At 36.5% G+C, this 23881-nt stretch overlaps 1 protein-coding gene across 1 annotated transcript in view; it reads right to left on the reverse strand.

Moving 5' to 3' along the window:
* The window catches only part of LOC110543889 (uncharacterized), a 288801-nt gene that overhangs the window by 239697 nt on the left and 25223 nt on the right, over positions 1-23881 (reverse strand). The window contains 2 exon segments of the mRNA XM_060375459.1: positions 1328-1447; positions 7409-7450. Coding sequence (XP_060231442.1) covers positions 1328-1447; positions 7409-7450 — 162 coding nt within the window.

A 23881-nucleotide genomic window follows, 5' to 3' on the forward strand; every position in this document is an offset into this window, starting at 1 on the left:
CCTAAAATAAATGGCATTAATCAACTTTCTTATATTTTAAACCATGGAAAAATAATTATTATGACTTAGTAGTCAGTGCCTAATAAGATATGGCAAGAATAGTTCAGGTAGCTGATGTAGAGGCAATTATACTAGCTTAATACAGTCTCTGCCAAAACAAAAGCCTTATCTATGCAGTATTTACGTTTGACTTCCAGAGTTGCTTTCTTCTTCAGGATATCTGTGTCCATGGAAATAGAATAACTGTTAAGAAGTGGAACCAGAGAAAAGTAGGAAGAGTAAAAAACATGCCTAAATTCAAGGATGAAATTACCATGAAACCAATGAAGGTTAAGTTTTAGAACCACCTCTGGAACGGGCCACTGAAGGTTAATTTTTAGAACCGTCTCTGGAACAGGCCACTTTTCAAGGCCCTGAGAGTAATATATGTGCAATATTGACAACTTTAAAAATTAATAATTTGTTACTTCTCCCATTATGAATATTCAATTTGTATGTATTTTTTATTTTATAAAGCTTAGGCTCTTGACAACCAGTATCCTCCCTTGTTACATGTGCTATATCAATGGTTATTATAATTTGATTTTATATGCACCAGATTCCTATCATCCTCTTTTTTTTAACTGTGATAAATACTAAAACCTTATTTATAGAAGAAACATTTAAAATCATCATAATTCAACTTTTACACTAGGAATTAATCACTAAAATAATATATGCAAGAATTTGTTTGAGAGGTCACTATGGAAAAAAAAATAGAAGTACAGAAGTGTAAGTGACCTCTGCTGTCGTTATCAACTCCTATATATAAGGAAACAACAATTAACACAAATTATTAATTGTTCCTATGATTCTAGCAGAAACAGGAACAAGAGAGAAAACCTATTTTACATACACACAACACACACAAACACATACCAAATACTGGTAGAAATACACAATTTAATTTGTTATAAATCACCTGTAATTTAAGAATAGCATTAATTTTACAGAATTGCACACTGTCACCATAACCAGAAATTTATGAAAATTATATCAGCTTTACTTTCAATAACTGAAATTTATGGCCATCCAAGTCCAATAATATCTGAATGATTAATCAAGTTGGTATTTCAATTCACAATTATATAAAGAATTTACTTAAAATTTAAATAACGGTTACATATTAAAATGAGGTATTTTATTTTGCATAGTGTATTTACTTGAAATATTAGAAGAAAAACAAAACATATCCAAGTGATCTTTGTTAGAGAAAATATTAGAGATGCTTTAAAATCTTTTATTAATACTTTATATTAATGCCAAATCTTTGTTTAAAATTGCTTACCACTTGCAACCTAAGTGGTCTCTCTTCACAGGGAACATATCCTGGAGCTTGTGTTTCTGGTTTAGGAAAATCGGGTGGTAAAGCAAGTATGTAGTGACACATTTTATTCACACCCTTGCACTAGGAAAAAAAAAAGAAAGAAAAAACACATGATACACCATTTTTAACCCAGTGCTAGTATGAAATTTCCATTAAAACAAGTAAATATCAAAAAGAAACTACAAGATTCACAAAATGGAAAAAAAAACATTCAATTGGCCAACAAATATATTTTGGTAAAATGACTCAAAAGTATAGTTTCAAAATCTAGGTTAAATTTCTCAGATATTCTCAGTTATGCTATGGGCTTATTATAAGCAGGAGTGTAGAAGGGCTGAACTACATTATACATGTTGAATTTCTTTGAAACAGCATTTTCATGGAAGAATGGCCCTCGTAAGCTCGTATATTTGAATGCATTTTCCACAGTTAATTGAGCTGTTTTGGAAGAATTATGAGATGTGGTCTTTTTGGAGGAGGTCTGTCACTGGGGGTAGCTTTTGATGTTTCAAAACCCCACATCCTTCCCAGTTAACTCTATCATGCATGTGGATTGGGTATATGGTCCCAGTTGCTTCTCAAACACCATGCCTGCCTATCGGCTCCAATGGTTTGCCCATGGTCATGGACTCACCGTATTAAACTGTAAGCCCCCTCCCAAACTGTTTCATTTATAAATTTCCTTGCTTCAAGTATCTTATCACAATAAAAAGTAAGATATATTTTATCTATTTATCCCTTCATTACAGTTTGCTTTCAAAACACATCTTATGCAAAGATATTTGTATACTTTCATATTCATTTACAAAAAAATTATAAATATTAGTGAATATTTATAAATATAATATAATTCTATAAATATTAATTAAAGGAGTTAAACACTGTAAATTTTAATGTTTCAAGACCATATAGTTAAAAGAATTGGATTATCTAATGACAATTAAGAAATTTCATTGTTATGTTTTGAAAATGAAATGTTCCCCATAATTTCATGTGTTTGACCAATTACTCTTCAAGAGTAAGTGCTTTTTAGAAGAACACTGATCCTTTAGGAGGTAGATACTGGGCTGTGTGATTTAAGGTAGGCCTAAACATTTCCTTTCTACTTTTTGGTTCATGCCTATGAACAAAGTGTACACAGCAGCTATGCCCTTGCTGTATGATGGATTGTATTTCTTTTTAAACTATATAACAAAACAAATCCTTCCTTAAGTTGTGTCTTTGTCAGGTATTTGGTTGTAACAACAAAAGTATTATAGTAACAACAAAAACCATTATTTTGCATGGTATCTAAAATACTAATTAAAGAATATAATAAGGTTAAAAGAAACAAATTTCAATTTTTTAGTAGAACGACAAATGTTAAACCAGTAAACTAACTACCCAGTTACCATTCATATCAATGTGGATGTAAGAGCTATAGTTTACACATAACTCAGTATATGGAGCTCTATAAATGTTCAATCCCCATTCAGAAACGCAAAGAGGATGGACATCAGAAGAAGGAGGAAACAGGGAACAGGACAGCATCCTGCCACAGAGGGCCTATGAAAGGCTCTACCCTGCAGGGTATCAAAGCAGATGCTGAGACTTATGGCCAACCTTTGGGAAGAGTGCAGGGAATCTTATGAAAGAAGTGGGAAATGTTAAATAAAGTATACTGGATTTTAAAAAAATTTCAAACTGAGAATGTTTTTTCTCAGATATGTAACCCAGAAGTCAAAACAGAATAACCTAGAGGTTGAAAATGAGTATACTGCCAGTCTAAAGAAACAGGCTCTATCTCTAAATCCTTTGGAGTAGGACAGCCTAAGAGAATTGCCTGCCTCATGACTTAGAAAGTAATGGTCTTCAAGGCTGGTCTTAAAAGTGATGAAACCAGGACACACCTTCAAGAGTGTTAATACTTGTTGAAATGGCAAGAATCACAATGTGACCTCTTTCCAATATGCCAGAGATGAGACACACAGACAGAGAGAAACAGAGACACAGAAACACAGAGAAAGAGAGTGAGTCAGGGAGCGGGAAAGGAAAAGGAAGAAGAAGAAGAATTTTAAGCATCACTTGAATTTTATGTGTAAAGTATTATGGGCGTGTCTCTCTTAGCTGCAGGTCTGTGATGAAGTTTTGAATTGAGCCAAAGTCATGATCTATATATGGGCAGGATTTTTTTCTTATAAAAAAATTACAGTATTCATGCTAGCCTTTGAGTATGAGAGATATTATATCCATAAATATGTGGCAAACAGAATAGTAAAATTAAAAATATAGTAAATACATAAAAATACATAAAAAATAAGCAGGTCAATGGCCACAGTATGTGCTGTTTGGAACCCTCTGGGCTTTCTTGACCAATATCCCATTCCATGCACTAAGAAAACTGCTCAATAGCCTATGATTTCTTTTGACTCTTAGATTAGTTATATTTAAATTCAAATAACTATGAGGATGCAAAAAAGTTTAACTGAAAACTGCATAGATTTTGTGTCATAAACAAAAGTTAACCCAGTGAAAAGGGTAAATATACTAGTATTAGTATTAAAATGGTAATTTGGTTTCACTGATCAACACAATCCATTAAATGTTCAAAGTTTTTCTTTGAAAACCATAGGTATAAAAAAAAAAAAAAAGAAGTGGGAAATGGTAAAACCTGGAGAGGACAGGAGCTCCACAAGGAGAGCAACAGAAATAAAAAAAATCTGGGCACAGGGGTCTTTTCTGCGACAGAAACTCCAAACAAGGACCATTGGTGGAGATAACCTAGGACCCCTGCACAGATGTAGCCCACAGCAATTCAGTGTCCAAGTGGGTTCCATAGTAATGGAAATAGGGACTGTCTCTGACATGAACTGATTGGCCTGCTCTTTGCTCACCTCCCCCTTAGGGGGGAGCAGCCTTAGCAGGCCAGAGAGGAAGACAATGCAGCCACTCCTGATGAGACCTGATAGACTAGGATCAGAAGGAAGGAGAAGAAGACCTCCCCTATCAGTGGGCTTGGGGAGGGGCATGCATGGAGAAGGGAGAGTGAGGGTGGGATTGGGAGGGGAGGAGAGAGGGGGCTATGAGGGTGTACAAAGTGAATAAAGTGTAATTAATAAAAATTAAAATAAAAATATTAAAAAGAAAACAAATTTTAGTGATTAAATATATATATTAGCCCTGAACAATTGTAAATTTGTAAAAGTTCACAGCAAATAATGTATGTATGTATACAGTTTTGAACAAAGTCAATTTGCCCTAACCATTCTGAAATATATGTATAACTATTAATCATTAATACAATTACTGTTAATTACAGGTACCATATAATGGATTAGTTCTCCAAAATGCACTCCTTGGCAGCTTGTATAATTCCTTGGCAGCCTGTATAAACTTCCATGAAGTTCTGATGAGTTTACCACTCAGAGAGGTATAATTGTTCTTTTCATTTGTCTCTTTTAGATGTTGGCCAGAGCCTAAATATGTTCTTCTTTACTCTTTCTCTAAAGCACTCTTCCATGACATATAGCTACTAATCTTCAAAATGGCTGACACCTATTTCTACTTAACTCAAATAGGATGGTTGTGTTTCTTTTCTCTACTCAACCCTCTCCTCCAGCTTTGGATAATTATAACTTCTCTGCCTTGGAGTTTTTTGTTTGTTGGTTTATTTGTTTTTGTTTAATTAAAGTCTAATAAAACTGTCTTGGAGCATCCAAGAAAAGTACACTTATCTGAAAGAAACATACTCTATGCCCTATCCTACTTCACCCATCATCATTCTCTAGGAATTAGTGACTGGAGAGTCAGCATTTCCATGTCTTCATTAAGAAAGTAGTCTATTCAATGTTTGGGAGTACTATGAGAAAAATATGATAGGCATTTCATTCCATAAAAAGACATGTGTGTCTACACACACACACACAGAGAGAGAGAGAGAGAGAGAGAGAGACAGACAGACAGACAGACAGACAGACAGACAGACAGACACAGAGAGACAAAAACACACAGAAAGATTTCATATCACCTTTAACCCTATGAATAGATATAATTTGTATTTTTTCAAGACAGTCTTGCTATGTAGTTCAAGTTGGATTTTCTGTCATAATCCTCCTGTCCCATCATACAGAGTACTTGGATTACAGATGTTTACAACTATCCTGACTTTATAACTTTTTGTACATATTCCTTTGAGAATGTAAGTTACATAGGAAAATACACCTATTTAAGAAGTTAAAGAGTTCAGAATGCAATATATATACATATGTATATAATCCTTCATAGTTACTTCAATTTAGTACAGACTTTACTTAAAATATCATTTATAAATATCACAAATATTATACCTACAGTGTTTGATATTCTCAAAAAAGAATATTTAATTTGATATTACCATAAATAAAATTCAGCCCAAACTTGAGATGGGTTGTTACAGTTAAGTGAGGCCATACTCTCAGGTTTTTTACATTTTTATTTCTAAACACAGAATTTGGAAAATAGTGTATATTTATTGAAGGTCTTTTCCCCTCTGGACCTAGAAGAAGTATTCTTTTTATTTACTATTTCTTATAATTTATTCACTTAGTATCATGGCTGTAGCCCCCTCCCTCATCTCCTTCCATTCCCACCCTCCCTTCCCCTTCTTCCTTTATGCCTCTCCCCTAGTCCACTGATAGTCGAGGTCCTCCTCCCCTTCTATCTGACCTTAGCCTATCAAGTCTCATCAGGACTAGCTGCATCATCTTCTTTTGTGGTCTGGAAAGGCTGCACCCCCCCCCCAGGGGGGAAGTGATAAAAGAGCCTGCCACTGAGTTCATCTCAGACACAGTCCCTGTTCCTATTACTAGGAAACCCACTTGGATACTGAGCTGCCTATGGGCTAGATCTGAGAAGGGTGTCTAGGTCCTCTCCATGCAAGGTCCTTGGTTGGAGCATCTGTCTCTGCAAGTGACCCTGGACCCAGTTTCTTTTGGCTCTGTTGTTCTCCCTGTGGAGTTCCTGCACCCTCCATGTCTTTCTATCTCCCCATTCTTCCAAAAGATTCTCTGCACTCTGCTCAAATTTTGGCTATGAGTCTCCACTTCTGCTTTAATACCCTGCAAGGTAGATTCTTCCAGAGGTCCTCTGTGGTAGGCTCCTGTCCTTTACCCAGTCTTCTCCCGCTTCAGATGTCTATCCAGCTTGCCCTTCTCAATGAGGATTGAGTATCTTTCCTAGGGTTCTTTTGTTATTTAGCTCCCTTAGGACTATAGATAATTAAAGAGAAAAATTGATTTCCAGCTTTCCAAAAAGAACTCAGATATCTAATCAGCTTCATTTCTACTATTTTTTTACATTTATTTATTTATTGTGCATGTGTGTGACAATAGTATGTCAACTCAGTCTCAGCAAAGACCCCTGCACTCAGATATGTTTTCCTTTTGATTCTGTTGCTCTCCTTGTGGAACTCCTGTCCCCTCCATATTTTTCTATCTCCCCTTCTTTCTTCAGATTCCCTGCACTCTGCCCAAAATTTGTACCCTTCTGGGTAGTCTGTCAGAAGCCTTAGGTGGTACAGTAATGTCCTGTTCCCTGTTTTCTCCATATTCTGATGTTTATCCAGTTTCCCTTTCTGAATAAGGATTGATCATCTTACCCAGGGTCCTCCTTCTACCTTAAATTCTTTAGGTGTACAGATTTTAGTCTGTTTATCCTACATTATATGCCAAATATCCATTTATAAGTGAGTATATACCATGTGTGTCTTTCTGCTTCTGGGGAACTGTCAGAAATATTAATTAAAAAATTAGTTTTAGTATCAGAAAATAATAATGCATTTTAGTATTCAGTCTTCACTACATTTGTAGTTTTGCTCTTACAACCTAAAATATTTTGTATAAAATACTTAATTTTATTCAACTCTATTTGTATGTCACAAAATAATAATAAATATACTTTAAATACTCATTATATATACATAACACATGCACAGTAGTAAAGGAAGTAAAGTTATTTACTGAACTATAATGAACAATATAGTGAATAAAAATATTTTCTTTTAAAAAGGCTTAAAAAGGCACTTACCACACTTATTAAATCAGATTCATTTTCATAGTTAAGATCAGGCTACAAAATAAGAAAAATAAATTAGTACTTATTGTTGATATAAAACTTATTTATGTAATGGAACATAATATATATCAATAGAACCTTATTTCCAATATTGTTTTGAATTCTTAATTAAGGAAATGTATTCTCAAAATGAATGTAGCTATCTTTTAACAAATTGCATTTATCCATGAAATTTATAATGATTCCAATACAGTTTGACTAAATCGGCCATTAAAATTGACTTTTATGTACCATGCTATTATTTTATTTTACTTATTTCCTTAGAACTACTTCTCAAATTCTTCAAATTCTATTAATTAACATTTTCTTGAGGGTACCTATACATAATGGCCCAGACATTAGATATTCTTTTAATGTTATTCTTGGATATGTTTTCACATCTATAGTAGACTCCAATATATTTAATCACTACACATTACATTTTCATTTAAGAAAATGAGATTAAACACTTTATAGATAAAATTTCCCCATATTTTTATGATAATTGTGTTCAACTCTCAATATCTACAAAAACCAATATTTCTATACTTTTCCCTCTCATCACAGATCTTTATATATTTTTAAAATATATAAATACAATCCTAACAAATTCATATCTTAATAATATTTTACATAAAATGTGCTTGCAAATTACAACATACATTATAGAATATATCTAGCACTGCAGAATGTTCTCCTCATGCTTGTACACCAGACTATGGTCTGAGTAAAAATGAATACTCTGATTTGTCTTATAATTAATTTTGTTTGATATTTCATGGAAATGAAATCACCTGGCATATATATTCTTTTTTTTTTCCACTGGCTTACTTACCATACCTATTTACAGAAAATACAAACAGACAGATGAAGAAAATCAACAAAACAGTTCAATATCAGAAGACAAAAATGGAAAAAATTAAAGAAAACATAAGTGGAGGAAATCATGGAAAGGGAGAAATTAGGGAATAAAACAAACTACGGAAGTAAAGATGTCCAACAGACTATAAGGGATGGAAGAAAGAATGTCAGGTGTTGATGATACAATGAAAAAAAAACAATTTATCTGTCAAAGAAAATATTAAATCTAACAAATCACTGGCATAAAATCACCAAGAAATCCAACACAACATGAAAAGACAAAAACTTAAGAAGAAGAATAAAGGAAAAAGATTCCTGTCTTCAAGGCCAAGAAAATATTTTCAACAAAAATCATAGAAGAAAATTTCCCCAATTTAAAGAAGAGGCCTATAAGAATACAAGATGCCTACAGGACATCTAATAGATTAGACCAGAAAAGAAAATCGGTACATAATAATCAAAACAGTAAGTATACAGAACAAAGAAAAAAAATCACTAAAAGTTGCAAGGGAAAAAGACCAAGATAACATGTAATGGCAAACCCTTCAGAATCACACTTATTTCTTGTTTTCTCCTACTTCCTATGTCTATCCATTTGTCTTTCTAAGTGAGGATTGATCATCTTACCCTTGAACCTCTTCTTGTTTAGCTTCTTTAGGTGTACAGACTTTTTTTATGTTTATCCTATCTTATAGGTCTAGTCTCCACTTCTAAGTGAGTATAGACCATGTGTGTCTTTCTGCTTCTGGGATACTTGACTCAGAATGATCTTTTCTAGTTCCTACCATTTGCCTGTAATTTTCATGATTTCCTTGTTTTTCATTGTTCTGTCCCCTCCCCCCTGAGAGAGGAGTAGCCTTGCTAGGCCACACATTGCAGCCAGTCCTGATGAGACCTGATAAACTACGGTCATATGGAAGGGGAGGAGGACCTCCCCTACCAGTGGACTTAGAGAGGGGCCAGGAGGAGCTGAGGGAAGGAGGATGGAATTGTGAGGGAATTAGGGAAGGGGCTATGGATGGGATACAAAGTAAATAACCTGTAATTTATATAAAAAATAAAAATTATAAAAAAAAATCACATAACTTCTCAATAGAGGCTATGCAAGGTAGAAGGGCCTGGGCAGATTTCACGCAGACCCAAAGGGAACACAGATGTCAGCCCAGACTACTATATACAGCAAAACTTTTAATCATCAAAGATGGAGAAAACAAGATAACTACAAAAACAAATTTAAATAGTATCTAATCACAAATCCAGCCTTATACAAAATAGTAGAGGGAAAAATAAGCCAAAGACTGTTAACTACATCCAGGAATACACAGGAAATAAATACCCTCACTACAGCAAAATGAAAAGTAGCCAAACACACAAACACACTACCACACTAACAGCAAAATCAAAAGATCTAACACTCACTTGTCATTAATCTCTCAGCATCAATAGATTCAACTATGAAATAAAAAAGACAAAGACTAACAGAATGGATGAGTGAACAAGACCCAACAATCTACTGCATACAAGAAACACACCTAAGTCACAAAATAGACATTACCTGAGGGTAAAGGACTGGAAGATGGTTTTCCAAGCAAAAAGACCCAAGAAGCAAGCAGTAGTAGTCAATCTAATATTTTATAAAATAGGCTTTCAAACAAAATTAGTCAAAAGAGATGGGGAAGGTCACTTCATACTCATCAAAGAAAAATTCCACCAGGAATACATTTCAATTCTGAATATGTACACCCAAACTAAACGGAGAGAAACTGAAACCAAACTCACTGAAATCAAGGATAAGGCAAGGCTGTTCACACTTTCTTTATCTCTTCAACATACTACTTGAACTCTTGTTAGAGCAATAAGACAATTAAAAGCGACCAAGGGGATTCAAATCAGAAAGGAAGAAGTCAAAGTATTACTATTTGTAAATGATACAATAATATATACATGTATGACCCTAAAAATTCTACCAGGAAACTCCTACAGTCAACACCTACAGTCAGGTGGCTAGATACAAAATTAACTCAAAAAAATCAAGAGACCTCCTATATACAAAAGGAAAGCAGGCTGAGAAAGAAATTAAGGAACACCTTTCACGATAACCACAAAATGCAGCAAATATCTAGGTGTAACTCCAGCTAAGCAAGTCAAACACTTGTATGAAAAAAACTTCAAGTCTCTGAAGAAAGAAATAGAAGAAGGTATCAGAAGATGAAAAGATCTTCCATGCTCATGGCTTGGTAGAATTACCCTAGTAAAAATGACCATTTTACCAAAAGCAATCAAATTCAATGCAATTTCCATCAAATTACCAGCACAATTCTTACAGAACTTGAAAGAAAAATTCTGGAATAACAAGAAATCCAAAATGGCTAAAACAATCCTCTATAATAAAAGACCATCTAGAGGTATCTCCATCTTTGATCTCAAGTATAATAACAGTAATAAAAACTGCATTGTACTTGCATGGAAACACACTGGTGAATTAATGGAATCAAACAGAAGGCCCAGAAATAAACCCACACACCTTTTGACACTCGATTTTTGACAAAGATGCCAAAATAGTACAATGGAAAAAAGATGGCATCTTCAACAAATGGTGCTGGTCTAAAGTGAGCAAATGTAGAAAAATGTAAATAGGTCCTTATCTATCACCCTGCATAAAATTAAAGTGCAAGTGGATCAAAGATCGCAACATAAAACTAGACACACTAAATCTGTTGGAAGAAAACCTGGGGAAGGGCTGTGAACTCATAGGCACAGGAGACAATTTCCTGAACAGAACACCAACAGCTCAAGTTCTAAGATCTTCATTCAGTTAATAAATGGGACCTCATACTAAAATCTGTACACCTAAAGAAGCTAAGCAAGAAGGGGGACCCTTGGTAAGATGATCAACCCTCAGAAAGACAAATGGGATGGACATTGGAATGAGAAAACAGGAAACAGGACAGGAACCTACCACAGAGGGCCTCTGAAAGACTCTACCGAGCAGTGTATCAAAGCAGATCCTGAGACTCATAACAAAACTTTGGCCAGAGTTCAGGGAATCTTATGAACAAAGATATTAAAACCTGGAGAGGACAGGAGCTCCACAAAGAGAGCAACAGAACCAAAAAACTATGAGCATAGGAGTCTTTTCTGAGACTGATACTCTAACCAAGGAACATTCATGGATATAACCTAGAACCCCTGCTCAGATGTAGTCCATGGCAGCTCAATATCCAAGTGGGGACCCAAGTAAGGGGAACAGGGACTGTCTCTGACATGAACTCAGTGGTTAGCTCTTTGATCACTTTCCCTGAGGGAGGAGCAGCCTTGCCAGGCCACAGAGGACAATGCAACCACCCCCAATGAGACCTGATAAGCTAGGTTCAGATGGAAGGGAAGGAGGACTTCCCCTATTAGTGGAATTGGAGAGGAGCACGGAAGGAGAGAGGGTGGGATTAAGAGGGAACAAGGGAAGAGGCTACAGGTGGGATACAAAGTGAATAAACTGTAATTAATATAAAAAATAAAAAATTATAAAAAACAAAACAAAAATAAATGGGACCTCTTGAAACTGAAAAATATTTGTAAAGCAGAGGACACTGTCAACAGAAAAAAATGACAGCCTACAGACTGGGAAAAGATCTTCACCAATCCTTTATCTGACAGAGGGCTAATATCCAGAATATATAAAGAACTCAAGAAAATAGACACCAATAAACCAAATCATCCAATTAAAAAAAATGTGACCTCCCCTATCACTGGACTTGGGGAGGGGCATGAGTGAAGAAGGGGGTGGGAGGGTGGGATCGGGACAGAAGGAGAGAGGGGCTTATGGGGGGATACAAAGTGAATAAAGTGTAATTAATTAAAAAATGTGGTACAGAGCAAATCAGAGAATTCTCAACAAAGGAATATAGAATGGTATAGAAACACTTAAAGAAATGTTCAACACACTTAGTCATCGGGGAAATGCAAATCATAACGATTCTGAGATTCCATCTTACACTTATCAAAGTGGCTAAGATCATAATTACAAGGAGAGCAACAAAACCAAGAATTGTGGGCTTAGGATCTTCTCTGAGACTGATATTCCAACCAATGAACATGCACGGAGATAAACTAGAACACCTGCTCAGATGTAGCCCTTGGCTGCTCATTCTCGAAGTGGGTGCTCTAGTAATTGGAACAGGGACTGTCTCTGACATGAACTCAGTGGCAGGCTCTTTGATTGCCTCCCCCTGATGTGAGAGCAGCCTTACTACACCACAGAGGAACACAATGCAACCAGTTCTGATGATACCTGATAGACTAGGGTCAGATGGAAGGGGAGGAGGACTTCTCCTATCAGTGGACTTGGAGAGGGGCATGAGAGGAGATGAGAGAGGGAGGGTGAGATTGAGAGGGAATGGGGGAGGGGGCTACAGCTGGGATACAAAGTAAATAAAGTGTAATTAATATAAAAAATAAAAATTAATGTAAAAAATCTCAAATGATACCACATCCTGGAGAGGACATGGAGAAATGGGAACCCTTCTCCATTGCTGGTGGGAGTGCAAACTTGTACAATCTCTTTGGAAATCAATCTGTTTCTTTCTCAGAAAATTGGGATTTGTACTACCTCAAAATGGAGCTATACCACTCCTGGGCATATACCCAAAACTTTCCCCACCATGTAATAAGGACATTTGATCAACTATGCTCAAAGTAGCTTTATTTCTAATAGCCAGAATCTGTAAACAACCTAGATGTCCGTCTAAGAGGAATAGATACAGAAATTGTGGTACATTTACACAATGGAATACTACTCTGCTACTAAAAACAAGGAAATCATGAAAATTGTAGGCAAATGGACAGAACCATAGAAGATCATACTGAGTTGGGTAACCCAGAAACAGAAAAACAGTCAAGGTATACATTCATTTATAACTGAGTATTTGCCATTTAACATAGGAAAGCCATCTGCAAACCTAAAAAAAAAAAAAAAAAAAAGCTAATCACTAAGGAGGAACCTAGAGATCATGCTTATGTCTCATTCACAATGGCAAACAGGAAAGACACCAGAAGTGGTGGAAGGAAAGTAACAGGATGGGAGCCTACTATAGGCAGTCCTCTGAAAGGTTTCACCCAACAGGAGATCGAAGCAGATGTTGAAACTCGTGGTCAAACTCTGGGCAGAGCACAGGGAGTCTTATGGAGAGAAGAGTGGGAATAGAGTAATATGGAGGGGACAGGAACCCCACAAGGAGACCAACAAAACTGAAAAATCTGAGCCCAAGGGTTGCTGCAGAGACTTATTCACCAACAGAGGACCATGCAAGGAGAGGACCTGGACACCCTGCTCAGATATGGTTAATTGGCAGATCAGGTTACATGTGGATCTCTGAGTGAGGAGAACCTCTGTTATGAGGTTCTGTCTGCTTTTTCATCACTTCCTACTGGTGATGCATCCTTGCCATACCAAGGAGGCAGAGGATCCAGGCAGTCCTAATGAAACTTGACAATGAATGTGCAGATAGCAATGGTGGAGAACTTCTACTGTCAGTGTTCTAGGGAAAGGTGACAAGAAGGAGGAAAGGTGGAACTGGGGGGAGTTGAGGAATGGGGGTTCAATCGGGATCTATGATAACCAAATTATGAAAAAAATTACAGTTAAAAAAGAAAATATGTAAATTGTTGAACACTACTTAAGTTTACACAGTAAAATATTTCACCCTTTCTTTGTTTCAGTATTTCAGCACATTTATAATATATCATGTCTTTTAAAATATATTTTTCATATATATATATTATATTTAATTTTTCTGTCACACATTACATCCTAACCACTGTTTTCCCTCCCTCCACCTTTTCCAGTCCTTCTCCTATCCTCTGATCTACTCTTCCTCCAATTTATTTTGAAAAACAAAGCATGCCTCCTGAACATGGCCTAATAAGTTACAGCAAAACTAGGCACAGACCCTCATACATCCTGGAAGATACAATCCGATAAGAAGAAAATGTAGTAAATGCAGGCAGAAGAGTCAAGGACAACACCATTCCTACTTTTGGTAGTCAAATAAGAACATGAAGCTATACAACCATAACATTTAGAGAGTGAACCTAGCAAAGAGACATGCAGGCTATGTGATTGCTGCTTCAGTATCTTTGATCCCCTAATGAGCCCTGCTTAGTTGCTTATGTGGGCCTTGTTCTCATGACATTCTCAACCTCATGGGTTCATACAGTCTTTCCTCCCTCTTGTCTACTTTGTCCTTGTGTCTCTGCCTAGTGCTTGTTTGTAGGTCTCTGCATCTTCTCTACTCCTTAAAGTCACTTTTTAAAATTTATTTATCTATTTATAAATTACACTTTATTCACTTTGTATCCAGGCTATAGCCCTCTTTCCTTGTACCCTCCAAAACCCATCCTTTCTCCCTCATATTCTACAATGCCCCTCCCTAAGTCCACTGGTAGGGGAGGTCCTCCTTCCCATCCCTCTGACCCTGGTCTATCATGTCTCATCAGGACTGGTTGCATTGTCTTCCTCTGTGGCCTGCTAAGACTTCTCTAGCATCAGGGTGAGGTAATCAAAGAACCAGCCTGGACTTTATTTCAGTGACAAACCCTGTCCCCATTACTAGGGAACTCACTTGGAGACTGAGCTGCCATGGACTACACCTGTGCAGGGGTTCTAGATTATATCTATGCATATCCCTTAGTTGGAGTATCAGTCTCAGGAAAGATCGCTGTGCCCAGATTTTTTGTTTTTGTTGCTCTCCTTGTGGAGCTCCTGTCTCCTCCATGTCTTTCTATCTCCTACTTCTTTCATAAGATTCCCTACACTCTGTCCAAGTTTGATTATGAGTCTCAGAATCTGCTTTGATACACTGTTGGGCAGAGTCTTTCAGAAGCCTTCTGTGGTAGGCTCCTCTCCTGTGTCCTGTTTTTTCCTTCTTCCAATGTCAGTCCTGTTTGTCTTTCTGAGTGGATTGATCATCTTACTCAGGGTCCTCCTTCTTGCTTAACTTCTTTAGGTGTACAGATTTTAGTATGTTTATCCTATATTATATAACTAATATCCATTTACAAGTGAGCATATACCAGGTATATCTTTCTGCTTCTGGGTTACCTTACTCAGGGTGATCTTTCCTATTTCCATCCATTTACCTGCAAATTTCATAACTTACTCTTCTGGAGGTATCTCCATCTCTGATCTCAAGTTGTACTATACTATAGAGCATGCCATAAAAATGGCATGGTACTGACATAGAAACAGACTGGTGGATCAATGGAATCTAATCAAGATCCAGAAATAAACCCACACACTCACACATACTTGATTTCAACAAAGAAGACAAAACCGTACAATGGAAAATAGATAGCATCTTCAATAAATGATGCAGGTCTAACATAGTGACTAAACTGTAATTTATTAAAAACAATCGATTAATAGGTTTTTAAAAAGCCAGATACAGTTAATCTAAGAGAAGAGAAAGTGGAAAATGGCCCTGAACATATTGGCCCAGGATACAACATCCTGAAGAGAACACCAATAAAGCAGACACTAATAACAACAATCCAGAAAGGGACCTCATGAAACTGAAAAGCTTTTGTGTGACAAAGGACACCATCAATAGGACAAAATGGCAGAATACAGGATAATAATAGCTTGTCACCAATTCCCCATCTGACAGAGGGCTAGTACCCAAAATATATACAGAACTAAAGAATCTACACATTAATATACAAAATAATTCAATTAAAATGAGGTACAGACCTAAACAGAAAATTCTCAACAAAAGAATTCCAGTGGCTGAGAAGCTCTTCAAGAAATGCTCTAAGTCCTTAGTCATCAGGGAAATGCAAATCAAAACTGTTTTGACATTCCATCTTATACCTACCAAAATATCTAAGATCAAAAACTAAGGCAACAACTTATGCTGGCAAGAATATCAAACAAGAATGTACAAACGGGTTCCATAGTAATGGGAAGAGGGACTGCCTCTGACATAAACTGATGGGCCTGCTCTTTGATTGCCTCCCCCTGAGAGGGAAGCAGCCTTACCAGGCCACAGAAGATGACAATGCAGCCACTCCTGATGAGATTTGATAGACTAACATCAGAAGGAAAGAGAGGGGGACCTCCCCTAGCAGTGGACTTGGGGAGGGGCATGCCTGAAGAAGGGAGAGGGAAGGTGGGATTAGGAGGGGAGGAGAGAGGGGTATATGGGGGATACAAAGTGAATGAAGTGTAACTACTAAAAGTTAAAAAATACAATAAAGTTGTTTAAGAAAAAAAATAAGACCATACAGGCATTTTTCAATAATATAGCAAAAATATGCAATCAAAAGATAAAAAATAAATGTGTTAAAGTAAAAAAAAAAAAAAAAAAAAAGAATGTCATTGCTGGTGAGAGTGCACAGTAGCACAACCACTATGGACATCAATATTGCAGAAAATTGGGAACTAATCTACCTTAAGACCCAGCTATACAATTCTTGGGCATGTACCCAAAAGATGTTCCATCCTACCACAAGGAGACTTGCTCAGTTAAGTTCATAGCAGCTTTGTACATAATAGACAGAAACTGGAAACAAACCAGAAGTCCCTCAACTTAAGAATGTATAAAGACAATGTGGTACATTTACACAACAGAGTATTACTCAGCTGTTACAAAAAATAAGGGCATGGTGAAATTTGCAGGCAAATGCATGAAAGCAGAAAAAATAATTTTGAGTGAGTTAACACAGATCCAGAATGGCAAAGATGGTATGTACTCATTTAAAAGTGAACATTAACTTTTAAGTAAAAGATAATCATGCTACAATCCACAGACCCAGAAAGGCCAAGTAACAAGAAAGGCTTAAGGGTGATGCATGAATCTCCCTGTGAAGGGAAAAATAGAATAAACTTTGTGTGTCTACTGGGGCTAGATAAGGATGGAAACAGGAAGGCTCATGTGGTGATGTGGAATGGATTGGGGAGAGAGTACTGGGAGAGATGACTTAAACTGAGGGACATTTGTGGGCAATGTTTAAACTTAGGAAATTGGAAACTCCCTAGAATCTATGAAAGTGACCCTAGCAAAGTCTCCTAGTGTTGGGGGATATGAAGTCCAAACTGTCCAACTTCTATTGACAGAAAAGTTCCTAGCAGTGGAACTGGAACATAAGCCCAGACACAAAACCTGTTACCTATAATCTGACCTGCTTGCAGGATGTGCTGCAAGAAGAGCAGAACTGTGGGAGCAGTGAATCAATGACATCCAATTTGAAGCCTGCACCACAGGAGGGATCCCGTTCTTCACACTGCCTGAATGACTAAAAATCAGAGGCAGGACAGCCTAGAGACCCAGAATAGAATAGAAACAAACACAACTTCAAAAATAAAGGGTCAATTAAATGATTCCTAATGATACTCTGCTGTACTCACAGATCAGTGCTTAGCCCAACTGTCATCAAAGGGACATCATCCAGTAGCCAATGGGAGCAGATGCAGAGACCCACATCCACAAGCTAGCCAGAGCCAGAGGAATGAAGTAGACAAGGGGAAGGAAAAACTGAAGGAGCCAGAGGGAGAGGGAACATTGCAAGAACACAGACCACAGAATCAACTGTTCAGGACTCATGGTGATTAACAGAAACCGAAGCAAAAAACATGGACCTTAAGCTAGGTCTGAACTTGGTCCTCTGCATATACCTTACGCTTGTGTAGTTTGGTGCTCTTGTGGAACTCCCAATGGTGGGAGAGCCGGTTGTCTCTGACTCTTCCCTCTCCTTGGCACCCTTTACCTCCTATTGGGTTGCCTCATCCAGCCTTCCATAAGAGAGGTTGTACTGTCTAAGGCCATGTTTGGTGGATATTTCTGGAGGCCAGCTTTGTTTTTTAGAGAAACAATGGAGGCTTAGATCTGTGGGAGAGTAGTGGTGAGGGGAAGGCCTGGAAGGAGTGGAGGGAGGGGAAACTGTGGTTAAGATGTCATGTATGAGAGAATAATAATAAAAATAAGTTTTTAAAAAGGAAGCAGTAGTAGGCTTATTAGATGGATTGGCAGTGGGCTGGAAGAGGAGACAGGTGGGATAGGAAAGGCCAGTAGATGAGGGGGAGCAAAGAACATTATACTTTGGCATATGTGGATGAAAATATCATAATATAGCCCTTAAACTGTATGCTATATTAAAAAAATAATAGCTTAAGTGGCTTGAGGAATTGATATCTTTTGGTTAATTCTTAAGTGATAATATTCATTATATGCTGACACTGTGATGTTTCGAAAGGCAATATTGTTTCCACCATAAAAAAGTGGCCAGTGACTCTTTCACGGCTATTATAAAAAAGAAAGGCAAAGCATAAGGAGGGCTTACAGGACTGGAATTGAAGAAAGGTAGCAAACACATTTGTATTGCTCCTGCGCCCTGGAGTACTCTTTTACATTTCTTATAGCTTTCTTGCCCTAGTAGTGATGTCAGGCTTGCTTTTTTCCCCCTTCCAGATATTTCTTCAAGCAAGTATTAGAGCAGGGATTATTTAGTTTTAGTTGTACAAGATTTGCTTGGCAAGAGCATATAAAAATATAGATCCCTGGGGCTGGATAAATGGCTCTGCCAGGGGTCCCTGATTCAAGTTCAGTTCTCAGCACCCACACTGGGTAGCATACATCTGCCTGTAACTCATTTAAATTCATTAAACTCATTAAAATATAATAGGTGGTAAGAAAATTAGATTTTTATTTTGTCTTTGTGTATATGTTTGTGACTTATGAAATTATGTGCATTACTTGCATGCAGTGCCTGAAGAGCCTAGAAGAGGACTTGTAGCCTCAGGAAACGGAGTTACAGGTAGCTGTGAGGCATCTAACATAGATCCTAGGATCTGAACCAGGGTCTTCTACATGACCAGTGACTACTCAACCAATGTTCCATCTCTCAAACGTCATCTCTAAATATTTTGTTTTGTTCTGCTCCTTCTACAAAAAAAATTATCAGATATATAAGGGGGCAAAATTCAAAGGATGATACAACCATATTATAATATAAAACTGGTAAAGCTATAAAAATCAGTATGGAAGTTCTTCAGACAGATGGGACTCGATCTACCTCAACATCCCGCTATCCTACTCTTGAACATACACCCAAACGATGCAACATCCTACCATAAGAAAACCTTCTCAGCCGTTTTCATTGTTGTTCTATTCATAATAGTCAGAACTTGGAAACAAACTGCATGTCCCTCAACAGATGAAAGGATAAAAAAGTGTACATTCACACAATAAAGTACTATTCGACTATTTAAAACAACTGACATCAAGAAATTTCCAAACACAGCTATAAAACTACAAGAAAATCTTTCTGAGTGAGGGAACCTGAACCCAGAAAGTTAAATATGGTATGAATTCACCTAGATGTAGATATTAGGCATTAAATGAGTGATAAGCAACCTACAATCCATAGACCCAGAGAGAATAGGCACAGAGCAAAGAACTAGGGGGGAAACATGGGCCTCCCTGGCAAGTAGAAACAGAAAATACTTTATATGTGAACTAGAGACAGGGTGGACAGAAACTGGAGCATCAGGTGGAGAAGAAGAGAGAAAGGGAAAAGTGTAAAGAAAAAAAGTAACTCAGGCAAAAATGAACACATATTTCTATAGTTTAGATATGAAAGTATCGCAAATAAATACACATTTCATACCTGCAAATGCAAGTTAATATACTAGCAAAAAATGGTGGAGTACAGACTGGTCACTTCCTCATGGAACATTTATCAGCCATGATATTGATTGATACATTAATGGTGAGCATGAATATGAAAGCACTATAACAGACTTTAAAAAACATATTCCCTTTATACCAGTGCGACAAAAGGGAGCATGCTACATGAGTTGTATGAAATATCCAGAATAGGAAAGTGAACATAAACAGATAGCAGGGTAGTATTTGTGAAAGCCCAAAGGGAAGGGAAATGCTGTAAAATACATGAGTTTTCCTATTGGGATAATGAAAATATGTTGATAAAATAATAATCTAAAACAAACACTATCATACCGCATTATGAAATCCAAGAAATATTTTAGTATTTCTTTTACTTTTGAAAATTATAATGAAATTATAATAAAATTATAATGAAATTACATGACTTCTCCCTTCCCTTTCCTGCCTCCAAATTTGTCATATATATCTTCTTGCTCTCTTTCAAATTCATAGCCTCTGTTTACATTAATTTTTGTTATGTACACACACATATACATGTATGCTTATGTATATATGTATATATACACACACACACAAACACAAACATATTCCTAAATAAAACTCCAACAGTCTGTATAATGTTACTTGTTTATATGCTTTCAGGGATGACCACAAAGTAGTAAATTTTTCTTGACATTTACTTCTAAAATATCAGCATCATTATTTGTTCTACATGAATATAAATTCTAACACTTAATGAACATTAAATAATTAAATTATCTGATTCATTATATTTCCCTTTCATGAAAATATAATGTAACTTTGAAGAACTTGAAAATTTCCCAGAGGAGCATAAGAGAATCACTTAAAATTATTCATTCAGAAAACAAGACTTAACCTAAAATGAAGGACAATACTTTATTAAAAAACTAATTATAGAATTAACCTTCCTTTTTAGAATATTTATTTTTTATTTTTTTCTTTATTATTATTATTTATCACAATTTATTCACTTTGTATCCCGGAGGTAGCTCCCCCATCTCCTCCTGATCCCACCCTCCCTTTCTCTCCTCCCCATTACCCTCCCCTCCTTCACTGATAGGCAAGGTCCTCCTCCCTTATGATCTCACCCTAGTCTATAGGTCCTCCTCCCTTATGATCTCACCCTAGTCTATAAGGTCTCATCAGGACTGTTTGGATCCTTTTTCTCTGTGGCCTAGTTAGGCCACCTTGCAAAGAGCAGGCCACTGAGTTGATGTCAGAGACAGCCCCTGTTCCCCTTACATCTGGGCAAGGGGTGTGGTCCCCTCCATGCATCATCCTTTGTTGATTCATCAGTCTCTGCAGGACCCCCATGGGCCTAGATTTTTTGGCTATGTTGGTCTCTTTGTGGATCTCCTGTCCCCTGTAGGTCTATCTCTCCCTTTTTCACTCTGCCCAAAGTTTGGCTATGAGTCACAACATCAGCTTGGATAGCCTGATGGGCAGAGTCTTTCAGAGGTCCCCTATGGGAGGTTTCTATCCTATTCACTGTCTTCTTCTCCTTCTGATGCCTATTCTATTTGCCCTTCTGAATGAGGATTAAGCCTCTTCCCTCAGGTCCTCCTTGTTCTTTAGCTTCTTTAAAACTTACAAAATTAGAAATGTGCAATTCAAGTAGAATTATTCAAAATAAATCTTGAAATCTGATGATTGTTTTCTCTGTCCTTGTATGATGAACTATGTCCACCAAAAGGCAAAGTTACCAGTTTTACATTTCCTAGCATTTCCTACTAGTTGTGCTAGTTTCCCAACACAAACAACCATGGCGTTATTTAATAGAAATTCCACCTCTGATATCAAAATAAAAATATAAGTGGGTGTATGTGTGTTTGTGTTGGGGGGTGCACGTGCATGTACTTAATGCATACAAAATAAATTATAATGTAGTATAATGTGAGATAACAAGCATGTGAAAAAGAAATCATAATGATTAAAAATAAAATATTTCTGGATTGATGACTTATTTTTTAACTTTTATTTTTCTCTCATACTTTATATATCCTGATCACATTTTCCACTCCCTCGACTCTTCCCAGTCCTTCCTGCATCTGCCCTCTTTCCCTGATCAATATCTGTTTCACTTAGGAAAAAAAGACACTCTCATATCATGGCTGGATGTGGCAATCCAGTAGAAGGTAAACAAAACAAAAATTGTGAGTCTTGGAACAGCTTATCTGGGATGTCTTGCATACAGAAAAAAAATGCCTAATTATACATCAACTGTAGCTGATATATCAAATTCACTTGAAGAATGTTCACTTTTAAAATGGATCTCATGTGGGCCAATCAACCAGCCTGTCCTTCTTCAAACTGGCCATCCCTAAATTATGAATGGAAGATACTTCAAAGACCTTAAAAAACCTCTAGCCTTCAAGAAAGAATGTACTTTTTGTTTCCCCAGTGCTGTCCACTGCTTTGTAGAGAGCTTTTCTTGTTTGTTTTTTGTTTGTTTGTTTTTTGAGATTATAAAATAATTACAAAAATATTCTCCAAATGTTCTCTTATGCCCCTCCTTGCTTTCTTTTAAATATATGACCTCTTTTTCCATTATTGCATGCATACTTGTATCTGTATATGTGTATACACATATAGTCCTAAATAATTTGCTCTGTTTGTATGTTACATACTGTTTGTATGTTATTTTTTTTTTTGAGGCTGGGCTCTTGGTATTGGATAATAAATTGATGTGCTCTTTGCTGGGAAAGAATATTTTACTGCTCTCAGCATTCCTCAGCTCCTTGTGGTTCTTTGTATAAGGTTCAGGCCTTTACAAGGTCCTAACCACTCTGAATTTCTATTGGTGTCATCTTGTATATCTCATGTTTGGGCGATTTTATTAGATGAGCCTTTATGGGTGTAGCCTCTAACTGCTAGGATACACATTGTCATGGAAATTCCCTAATCATCTTCTTAGACCCTTTCTGCCCCTTCTTCCACAACGTTCTCTGAGCCTTAAGTGTAGACTATGATGCTAATGAACCACATTGATGACCAGCATGGCACTATAATCTTAAGAGTGTAACTGAGGCACAGATATCTTGGTGGTAAGGAACAGCTGCCTTTGGATTTAGGAGGCACTAGATAAAGAGGGGAAGCATGCCTGATAATAGAAATCAAACTAACTACTAGGTGCTAGTGAGGTCATGTAGAATGGAAGAGAATCTACAACTACTAATTTACTAAACCAACGTAATACCTAAGAACAATCTAAACATTTGTCCCTATACTCCCCAATGAATGTATTCTTCACCCTCATCAAGGAAACTTCTCTTTGCAACAGATGGAGACCTCTACAGAGAAAGACAATCAACCAAAATGAAGAATTATGAAAGCCAGGCCCAATTTATAGAAAATCTTTCTCTTTGTGTTTTTCCTATATATGTGTGTTTCCTTACACATAATCAAAGCTTTTCCTTACTGGCTAAATAAATGAAAATAAAAATAAATAATAAATTTGATTTGAAGGTAACATCTAACACCCTGATTCTCATAATTGGATACGTATCACAATAATTTGGGGAACTTTTGGGAAATGAAAACAACCAAGGTTTTTTGTATTTTTTTTTCATATTAACGGAGTCTAAATTATCTGGACCAAAACTGATTATCCCTATTTTTTTTAATTCTCATGTAATAGTTATATGCATTTAGGAATGAAGCAAGAATTTGGGAATAAGCTTTAGGAACAAAGTTATGTTAAGTCCCTTATGTGGTACTTTCTTTCAAACTTTATGATTATATATAAAAACTTCTCACTTTTTCTATGACAAATGCTTCATGCTTCACTAATGATTTATGGAACTATTACCCAGTTTTTAAATAATTTTGCCAATACAGGTTCAAAGGAAAGATGGAGACTTTTAATTTTCTGATCAGTAATTCTAGA

Source organism: Meriones unguiculatus, chromosome X (assembly GCF_030254825.1).
Source record: "Meriones unguiculatus strain TT.TT164.6M chromosome X, Bangor_MerUng_6.1, whole genome shotgun sequence".
NCBI classification, from domain to species: Eukaryota; Metazoa; Chordata; class Mammalia; order Rodentia; family Muridae; genus Meriones; species Meriones unguiculatus.